This window comes from Pleuronectes platessa, chromosome 11, assembly GCF_947347685.1.
Source record: "Pleuronectes platessa chromosome 11, fPlePla1.1, whole genome shotgun sequence".
Classification (NCBI taxonomy): Eukaryota; Metazoa; Chordata; class Actinopteri; order Pleuronectiformes; family Pleuronectidae; genus Pleuronectes; species Pleuronectes platessa.
In genome coordinates this window covers 13237702-13248035 of record NC_070636.1, presented here as the reverse complement: position 1 = coordinate 13248035, position 10334 = coordinate 13237702, and the positions used below count along the sequence as shown (strand labels likewise).

The 10334-nt window shown below is 44.1% G+C and overlaps 1 protein-coding gene and 1 long non-coding RNA gene across 5 annotated transcripts in view; one reads left to right on the top strand and one right to left on the bottom strand.

Annotated features, from left to right (window-relative positions):
• Nucleotides 1-1498, top strand: part of prkd3 (protein kinase D3) — a 43692-nt gene extending 42194 nt beyond the window's left edge. For all 3 annotated transcript variants that reach the window (XM_053434686.1, XM_053434687.1, XM_053434685.1), the window contains exon 19: nucleotides 306-1498. In XM_053434686.1, the coding sequence (XP_053290661.1) occupies nucleotides 306-479 (174 nt within the window). In that variant the 3' untranslated portion in view covers nucleotides 480-1498. The remainder of the gene's footprint in view (nucleotides 1-305) is intronic.
• A 1825-nt stretch (nucleotides 1499-3323) lies between these two features.
• LOC128450926 (uncharacterized) lies at nucleotides 3324-9121 on the bottom strand. Of its 2 annotated transcripts, XR_008340053.1 has the most exons (3): nucleotides 8984-9121; nucleotides 8771-8861; nucleotides 3324-6957 (listed from the first exon to the last, which is right to left on the bottom strand). It is a non-coding gene; the product is annotated as an uncharacterized LOC128450926 (long non-coding RNA). The 2 variants fall into 2 exon arrangements; XR_008340052.1 differs by having other exon boundaries at nucleotides 8771-9090.
• Between the last annotated feature and the right edge of the window lie 1213 nt (nucleotides 9122-10334).

Here is a 10334-nt window from a genome sequence, read left to right as displayed (position 1 = left end):
TCCATTAATGAATTGAGCTATTTGCTCAGATCTTTTAATTCACGCTCTGACATTGTGAAGGCTCAGAAAGTAAGTGACAATGACACACTCTTATGTTATATATCAAAAAACTATTTGAAGTTGTCTGCAACAGATTTTTTCCCCAATAAAAATGGTCTCAGAGCAACTCCAGAGACAAATTTATTCTGAGAACAACATATAATATAAGTCCGGCTAAAAGTGGATCTTAAAAGCTGGGGTTCAGTAACCCAGTAGCACAAACAACATATTGACTTCATTTAAAAGTCCCTGTCTCGTTCCCTCAGGACTATCAGACGTGGCTGGACCTCAGGGAGTTTGAGACGCGACGCGGGGAACGCTACATCACCCACGAGAGCGACGACGCGCGCTGGGAGGAGTACTCCGACGAGCACAGCCTCCTTCACCCCAAACACTTCATCATGGCTCCCAACCTGGACGACATGGAAGAAGACCCCTAGGGGCTCGGGGGACTTACTACACAGCATGTGTCCAAGTAGAAAGGCTTGTCACAGGGACTTTATTTGCATGAAGCTTTTGGGAGCGCCGGATTTCCCCCTCCTGGACTGTTTGTTGTGGAAACAGAGACAAGCCAATCAGACGGAGAGTTCCGCTCCGCAGGCTTTGAAAGTTGGGAAAACCCCGAGATCGTGGCTCGATGCTCCGCTACAAGAAGCAGGCAGGTGGAGACGCAGGCCGCAGAAACGCATTCAACAAAAGGAGAGAAAGATGTTCTCTCCTCCTTTTTGCACAACATCAAAACATTCCATGGATTTTTTTTCTCCACAAGCCAAAATATGCAATGTGAACGTTGAGTGAGTGTACATAGGATTTAGATGAATTTTGAGTAAGGGCATGGCTCTTATGTTCAGTGTGTGACAGACGAGTTCAGAGCGAGATCCTACCCCAGGAGAAGAGGGCACTTTTCACAAGGGATTTACAGCCTGAGAATCAAACGCGCTCGGGTCGGCTCTCGCGTACGAGCTGTTTGTGAGACTGTCCTTCGGCATGAAACTGGAACCATCACATGTATTTGTATGTTGTTTGTTTTTTTAATGTATTTAGTAAATGTGGTATGGTTTTTGCACTATCTTACCACGGAGCATAGCAAATGAATAGCGAACACTATTCGATGCTACGGAGAGCAGACGACTGTCCGGTCGAGGTGCAAAGAGTCAAAGGAGGTTGATGCAGCTCACACAGCTTTGGTCCCTGTGTGCATCCCATCAGGTGTTTTCAACATTACATACAGATCTGTTCTTAGTGTTTACGTTTTATCAACTTTCCTGACCCTGACCAATCATGTTCACAGAAGCTGTTTGTTTTTCAAACTATTTATCTCAATCAGTATTGTTTTCTTTTGTTGCAGCTATAAGATAAGATAAGGTATGATAAAATAAGATCAACTTTATTATACTTGAGAGATGCTCTTTAAGTCAGAATGAGGTGGCCAACAGAATAAAATAGGCAACAAAATAAATATCTGTGATGCTGAAATTATTTAAATTGGAAATGTCATCATCATATCATTCTACTCTCAACACTCACAATACCAAAGCAAACCCGAGCTCTATGCATTTAATATGTTACTCAATAGAGCATATTTCACACACTACATAACACAAAAAACAACTGTAATCAAGATCCACAAATTCATCCTGAGAAATCCAGGGAAATGTTGAATTCTCACAATTTTAATAAAGAAAGTTAAGTTAACATACACATCTTGATCCAGAGCTGCATCAAAATGGAATAGGTTCCTCTTTGAGCCGTGTCCCCGACCCTCCACTTGGTTTTGTGGAAATTGGTTCTGTAGATTTCGCATAATCCTGTTAACTAGCAAACAAATGCGGACAAAAACATAACCTCCTTGGTTGAGGTGATGAATAAGGAAATCAGTGAGGTGATCTGAATCCTTTCTGAACGTACTGTATGTGTTTTGTCTGAAACGTTGCAACGCCACACACACACAAGCCAATCTAAGTCTTCACATGGAACAGGATATTGGTGTCCATTGTCTTGTTTATTATGATGTCTGGATCATTGACACCCCCCCCCCCCCCCCCCTGTCTAGACAGCAGACATGGTAGAAAGTTCAGTATGAGTACAGTTCGGTTCACATGGGAGTTTATAGTGCTACAGTTTTACAGTTTGCTTTATTGGCGTGTTTTGGGAGTACATTCCTCTTTCCTGTTGTCCTTTTCCCTGTCTTCGTTGCCGCTGGATTGGCAGGTGTCAGTGTTTTGTACATTTCAGTTCATACCAATGGAATAAAAAAAACAAAGTCTTAACTTGACAATGAAAGTCCTCTTCCCGTCTTCCTGTTCACGCTCCTCCAGAATGTGGATTTCATTGCCCCGGCACGCATGCACAAGCAGCCCGGGCTTGTATCGCTTGTGTATGTTGCATAATGATGTGTGTATGTGTGTGTGTGTGTGTAGTGGTTTTTCACGTGTCAGATCCCATTCTCAGCAGCTGGATGTGATTGTTGCACCACACCGAGCGGTCTGCAGAGCCAGCCGCTCGCCACAAGGGAGTAATGACATAGTTAAAGAGGGTGGCGGTGATGTGGGGCTTTGTGGACGACTTTGAAATCGCCCGTGACAAATGCCATCACGGAATCCCTTTGTGTATCCAACGTGCGCTGGGCTCCAGCCGTATGAATAAAAGGGTCTCGTTCCTGGACTGTACTTGTGAATGGGCCTATTGTCTGAGGGGACAGTTTAAAGATGGCTGTCATTGATTCGGTGAAATCTTTGAAGTGTGCCCTCCTTGAGTCCTTCAATGTATTTACTGCAGATACAGAGAAACCACTGTTAACAAGCCGTATTGTGCTTGCCACCAGCCACTGATGAGAAGCTGAAGTTCCCCTTTAAAGATATTTGATAGTACTCTCCTGTGTCTGTTAGTCGGAATGATTTCAAGATGTGGACCGTCCTCAAGCCACATGTCCCCATTAACCCCGGAGACAGTTATGACTGGACGGGCACAGACAGGGCAGCACCAATGGAGAGTTGATCGGGTCAATCCTCTCACATTCAGCTAAATCCGATCTAATCTTTCCTCCATAAAATATTTGAGTGTGACTGGTGTTAGTCAGGTTTAAGGACACCACAGGAAAAGGGGTTTTAATTCAGGAAGTTCCCGAGCTGAGGAAATGAGGTGCAATGTCTCCCTCCTCTGGTGGGATGAAGTAGTTTAAACCTTACTTAACATATTTCAAACATGTTTAATGCTGTGTAATTTCACGCAAGACAATATTTCATTTCAGTGGAGAGAACTGTTCAAAGTCCTCAACTCTCTGAATAGATATAGTTTATTTGCATGTTTTGATCTTTATTTTTGCAGAAAGATGTTTAGTTTGACACTTTCAAATCAAATCAAATCCAATTTTATTCGTACAGCCAGTATTCACAAATCACAGTTTGCCTCATAGAGCTTAACAAACCAAAGGTGTGACGTCCTCTGTCCTTAACCCTCGACTAGGGGGACAAAAAAAAACACATCCACATTTTAACAGAGCAAAAACACAGAACCTTCCGAGAGTGTAACAAGCCAGGGATCCCTTTCTGAGGATGGACAGAAACTCGAAGCCTCCATTACACCTACACTTAAAATTTACTTTTCAATGTAGGTGGAAACATCGAGTATCTGTAGTTGGAGGTAAAACCCTTTTATTGGAGGAAGAATCGATGTCAGACACAAATAGGGTTGTGCATTAGATTTGTTACAATCTAATGCAGATTAAACCTTTATACATAAAACATATCAAGGGGGTACCTTTAAACTTTTACAAAACATTTCTTACAATGTCACACAATACAACGTTATTAATCCTGCAGCCAATTTAGTTTCGGACAATTAAAAGACGACAAAAAAAACAAGACACAGAAATGCACTGATAAACATCCACTGAAACAATAATACAATAAAACACCACTGTTCAACTGCATTGAGCTAAAAGTTAAATTTCTTAAAAAATACTGAATGTCATTAAAAATTATAAAAGGCTATAATAATGAATAAATACACTAAACACTTGAAATTGCAGATAAAGAGATTTGAGATTAAGTGTTTTTTCTCATTTACCAACCTCAAGTGGTCGGCTTCTGGAATGAATGATGCCCTGTGCTGATTGGTTGAGCCAAAGACACAATCTAAATTGTATGTATATATATATATATGTACTTGTATATTCAAATGGGCCCATGACTCCTCATCGTGCTGTTACATTAAGGAAGCAATTCTCCATGCTGCCAGAAGATGTCACTCACTGTAGGTTCACCCACTGAAATTGTGGGAGAGCTCAGTGTGTTTGGTACAACATTTGATTATCTGAAGGTGGGTTACCACTATACAAAAATAAATATCATAGTATGTGTTTTACTTCATCTCATTTTGGAATTACTTGTGTCAATACCTGAATACCAAAGGTTTCCTCTTCAATAAGAGGGTGAGCTCTGAAACCAGTTGTGGAGGTTATTTACATGTATTAACACTGAGCTATCTGACGTGTGTCGGATATAACATCTGTTTGAAGCGGAGACAGCGATCTGTCTTTGTGGCCCTGAGCCTGAGCTCATGTGTATATTTGTCGAGGAGCTTTGCCTGGTGGCTTCTCGGCAGGTCTCTCGTCACCTCAAGGGGAGGTCTGTTGTGTGTGTGTTGTGCACGCTCGTCCACCACCACCGTCACCACCACCTCCTTACCGCTCCTCTCTCCTCCGCGTCCTCCATTCCTCCGCTTCTCCTCTCTCTGCGCCCATGCTGGGTATCCATGGGCTACAGACCAAACAAGCAAACAAACAGAACAACAGAAAAAAACCCATCAGCCGGACAAGGCTGGCCTGGGCTTGGGGGAGAGAGATGGAGAGAGATCTTGTTTGTTTTCTGGGCCAGTGTCATTTCACTGTGACGGCGGAGGAGGCCTCCCAGGACACGGCTACCCACACTTGTGTTTGACTTCCAGCGGGGATCAAGGTGGTCCTCAGTCCGCGCTGAAGCCTCCTCTCCTGACCCAATACACAGCTGGCCGCGTCCGCAGGCCCGTAGCCTTTACCTAAGCTGATCCTGTTCTCTGTAGCCGTGGGCCTGGCCTTTCTGTGAGCGGCTTGTTGGTGTGGCATTCAGCTGGTGGCCTTTCATCCTCCACAATGCTGCCTCTCAGGCTTGACCAGTAAACAGGGATTCATTTGATTGACTATTATTCTACGCTCACAGTGAATGTTTGCCTGGAATCAAGGGAGCTGCTGAGCAATTTCTTAAGATGCGTGTTCCAAACTAAAACGACAAAAAAAAAACACGTCCATGTTTTATCAGTTCACTGCCGTCTGCCTGTAACCAACTGTAGCCCACACTGTTTTACTTTTTCTTCCTGTGTCCTTGACAAAGGACACGAGTACCAAGAAACACGCTATCTCTTATCTCTAATACAATCTCACAGCACACCGTGTATTTTCCCTGTCTGGGTTTTCCACATTATGACCTGGATGACACGTGAGTCCAACCTCAGAGGGCGTTTACACCTTTAATGTGTGCACTGGAGACAAAGACTCCAAAACACGACACATGAGTGGATGACAAGCTCAGCTTTCAATGCCCCTGCATGTTTACTTATATAACCTAATGGTGATCAGAGTTATGGGTCCATTTGTAGGGGGTTTCCACCCCTGTCCATTTTATGGTTGGTTTGTAAGCAAGATAACACAAAAAAACAACACAACTGATTTCCCCGGAACTTGGTGGAATGGTGTGGTATGGGTCCGGAAAGAAACCACACAACTTCGGTGTGGATCTGCATCAGGGGACAGATTCAAGACTTTTATTTAACATTGCGAGATCAGAGGTTTTTCGACATTTACCTCAATTTCCAAGAGAATAATTCATGGATTTTGATAAAAAAAACAATCAGGCATTTTTCAAGAGCTGTTATCTATGAGTGTGTGAAATGTAGGTATCTGCTCTACCATTCTAGTTGTGTCAGTGTATTTGTTGATTAATAAGGCTTCATATTCGATGTGTTTTTAAGTCAGAGTTATACACTGTGAATTGCAGGGGAACAAAAGGTCAAATCTGCGTGTGTGGTGGCTGCCCGGTGACACCGAGTCGCTCCTTTGTTGTAAAAGCTGTGGAGGGAGGAAATGAAAGCTGGGAACGGTTTCCCAGTCTGGGAAAATGCAAATGAGCCATATAGGTATGTTTGATTTGCTGCCTCCAGCTGTGCCTGGAGAATTCCCCTGACCCGCTCTGTGCACCCGTTGCTGTGTGAAGCCACATGCACCCCTGTTGCAAAGCAGGCAGGCGCAATACGCACCCTCCTGAAAGCACTGGCCATTGAACTCTCAGGCAAGTGGCAATATTTGCTCACCTGATACACACACATCTGGTCGGGGTGGGCCCGGGGGAGACCGGGGAAAGGACCCCTTGATGCAGCTGTGGCCCCCGGAGAAAGAGCAGACCAGGAAGTTTTGTGGCTGGAGGAGGGTGGGGGGCTGTCTTGGCGGGGTGCTGTTTAGCTGGGGTGGCCCCATTGTCCCTTTAAAGAGGCAGGGGCCGTATTTGTTCGGAGCCGCAGGAGGCTGATGAGGTGCTAATCTGTTGAGTGGCTGTGTCATTGGGCCCCTGTTCCCAATAGTCTGTTAGCTGTCAGGGCCTGTAAAAAAAAGGGCACAATTTACGGGCCCCTGGCCAGGACTCAGCCACCGGCGTCCACGGGTAAGCAAACACAGATTGGACACTTATGTTGTTGCTCTGGTAGGGCAGGCTTTTCCAGCAGGCCCCTGGGGTGACGTGTAGGTAGCTCCTTTTCAGCCCTCTTCATGAGTTGTCGGCCCCCTCCATGCTCCCGTGAAAACACTACAAATTAGCCATCTGCATATGGATGGGCCCTCAGCCTTTACAGGAAGGAGAGTGACGGCAGAGGACGCGCTATATTCTCGACCTGTAAACGTAAAGTCCTCTATCAGCTTTTAATTTGTATCCTTGCGCATACAAAACAAAGATACTTAGATATAGAATCAGACGCTGGGCTCTAAACCGGCGCATGGCACGGGGCTCTGAAGCGTGATGATGATGATAGACGTGCAGGGCCGGTTGTCTGAGATGGGTCTGGGTCAGCAGTCAGAGGTAATCCCAAACTTGAATTTCCCCATCAGCCCGGAATACAGATAAGACGGCAGCAGATATGAACCTCACTCGCTCGCTCACTGAGTGACTGATGGAAAAAGGAAATGGACCGAAAGCCTCGCTCAGATGTAGAACTGAGATGTGTGTGTGTGTGTGTGTGTGTGCGCGTGTGTGTGTGTGTGTGTGTGTGTGTGTTTGTGTGCGTGCGTGTGTGTGTGTGCGTGTGTTTTCTCAAGAGGCCTCTCCCAGCACATTTGGGGAAATTGACCATTGTGATGATCAGAAGAAGATTTGGATTGACTAAACCTATATTTCATACCCTCGTGTCTATTCAAAACGAGATCACACTAGTTGATTAATTATCCTAACTGACGTGGAAAGGATGTTGGTGTTTTACCCTCATGTTTGAGCTAATTAGGATTAGGACGACCATCACTGATACACACATTTTTAATCATCGGTCCTGCTTTGTTCTCCTGTCCGCGCTGACAGGGACCTGACAGCCCGGCGGTCGAGAGTAAACGGCGGTGGCTCATCGTGGATTATGGCGTGGGCTCGATTGTAGTGATATTTTCAACACGGAGCTTCCCATGGGAGCCCGGCACTTTAATTAACATAGCACCACTGGCCCCCCTCCTGTTTTAATTGCCTCCAGTCTGTGATTAAATGTGTATTGACTCTGCAGTTGGTCCACTAATGAATAACAATGTGCTGATTTGGTGATATTAAATCTTCAGGCTCTAATACACAACCCGTCCATGTTGGCTGTAAAGTTCAGACAGCGGTGACGAGGGGCCGCGGCACAGGAGATGAACCATGACAGAGTCGGGGTATCTCAAATAGTTATTTCTTTTCTTCTCATTCAGCTTACAGTTGAGCAATACTTTCTAGCTTTATGAATGATTAAAAAAATAATTTCAGATCATCCTATGTCATTTAATTGAATACCTTTTGGGTTGCCAGGTTTTGAAACCTCACGTTGCCACATAAAACCACAGCTGTCCTGGCTCCTAAATGGTGGAACAAGCTCCCAATTGACATCAGGACAGCAGAAAGTCTACACATCTTCAGCTGCAGACTAACAACACAGCTCCTCCGACTACACTTTGGTTAAAAAAATAAAATAAATTAATAAAATAAATACAATAATAATAATTAGTTGCACTTATATGGCCCTTACACTTTGTAGTTTTGCTTTTTGGAAGTAAATTTACTTATTTGATTCTTGTTGTTCTGGGTTTGTACCCTCATGGTTGAATGCACTTATTGTAAGTCGCTTTAGATAAACCTTCAGCTAAATGAAATGTATTGTATTGTAATGTATTGTAATGTAGCGTTGGGCAGGTGTTTTTCAGTTTAGTGCGTTATCCATGCTGTTATAAATACTGGTAATCCATTAATACATCCTCATTTGTGTCTAAATTTCAAATAAGCCATCAATTCTGTGGTAATAATGTATATAAGGTCTCAGTGGTTATTATTGTTCTATTAAGCTTTTTTTCCAATGATTTATTGATAAGTAATAAAGTTCTGTGTTATTTAAAAGCCCCTCGAGGAAAAAGATTAGGAGTTATCCATTTTATTATAGAATTTAAAACTTAATAAAGCCTCTACTTTAAGGCACATACATTCTTTGGTGTCATCCGATCTGTTGATCCGATCGCTGGGGATCCCAACGTCCTCCCTCTACTCCTGTGGTCCAATAGATAAACTGTCACCCTGTTTGATAAATGAAGGGCAGCGGTCAACATAGGCTCCTTTAACATGACAAGGGACGAATATTGGATCTGCAGCGGCCTGGATACAGTCAACATAAAACATATCGAATGGCATTCCCGCACCGCATTCCTCCCAATATCAAAAGGTGCGTATTTGAGGATATCCTTAGTGCGTTTACGCCCGTGTTTGCGCCCTGACCCACTGGGGCCAGTGCAATAACTTTGGACTCCCTCCCACTGCCCCTCGCTGCAATGGCCCACTCTCACTTTTATTTAGCCGGGTTGTGTGCCTTCCCAGTCCAGCCGCTTTTCAGATTCATTTCCAGGTAAACACAGCGTGGCCAGCCACAAACCTGCGGCCAACAGGCGTTGTCACAGCTGTGGCAGATAATGGCAAGTCCAAACTCCAGCCCGGCTCTGGAATGTTTACTGTCACCACAGGCGAGTTGGCAGCAAACAGTTTTTTTTCCAGCACTTTCTAAGAGGAATACTACTCTAGTTATTAATTTTATTTTGATGAATAACATGCTTAACCCCTTTGCCCTGTGCTTTGTGCGTGTGTGTGTGTGACTTGGAGCACTGAGATGGATACAAAAGCACAAAAAAGGGGGAATCTTCAAATTCAGAGGGAGAAAGGGGGTCTTACTTTGAAAGTTGAAACTTAAAGTTAACACATTCTTGCCAACAACTCCTGGGTGTTTGAAGGAATGTCCGAAGAGTTCCGCCTTCCTCACAGAGCGGGGAACAACCTGCCTCCATCCCCCTGCACCCGGACCCTCGGCCGCCCGCATCTGCAGCACAAAACTACAGTCGTATTGGTGTCATGATAGGGACCTAGCTCATGCAGGCGTTGTGCTATCACTTCTTTAAATGACTCATTAAACTTTCAACACTTGGCGTTTCGTCCCTATCATAACCAGTGAAGGGTGACGCCTGAGAGTGTGAAATGTAACACTGATCATCATGGAGGCTAAATGGTCAGCAAAGTGGGAGCAGAGATGCATAGGAAACACACTAACCATCACACACACACACACACACACACACACACTGCTAATATGTCAACTTCACAAGAAGACACTGTGCCTGCGTGTGACTCATTCTTTTAAATACAAGCAAATACAGTTCTGTTCTCATTTCCCGTGTTCACACCGGGCTGTGAAGGCATGAGCTGGGAACACAATGATCACCAGTGAATGAAGCAGCAGTTTGTGTTGCACATGTTGCGTTGGTGCTCGAGAGACATTTACAAGCACAACGCTGCAGTTAATGTGATGAAGTCTTGAGAAAAAGACAGATTTGTCAGCTCACACACTTTAGACTAAAAAATACAGACATAAAAACCAATAAAAGCCTGAATTTGACCAGATATTTATGTTTCACCATCATACGACTGTAATCAAAACACAAGATAATTTTAATTTGCATAGAGATCGAGAATTTATATTGAGAAACACTTTTCTGAGAAATTAGA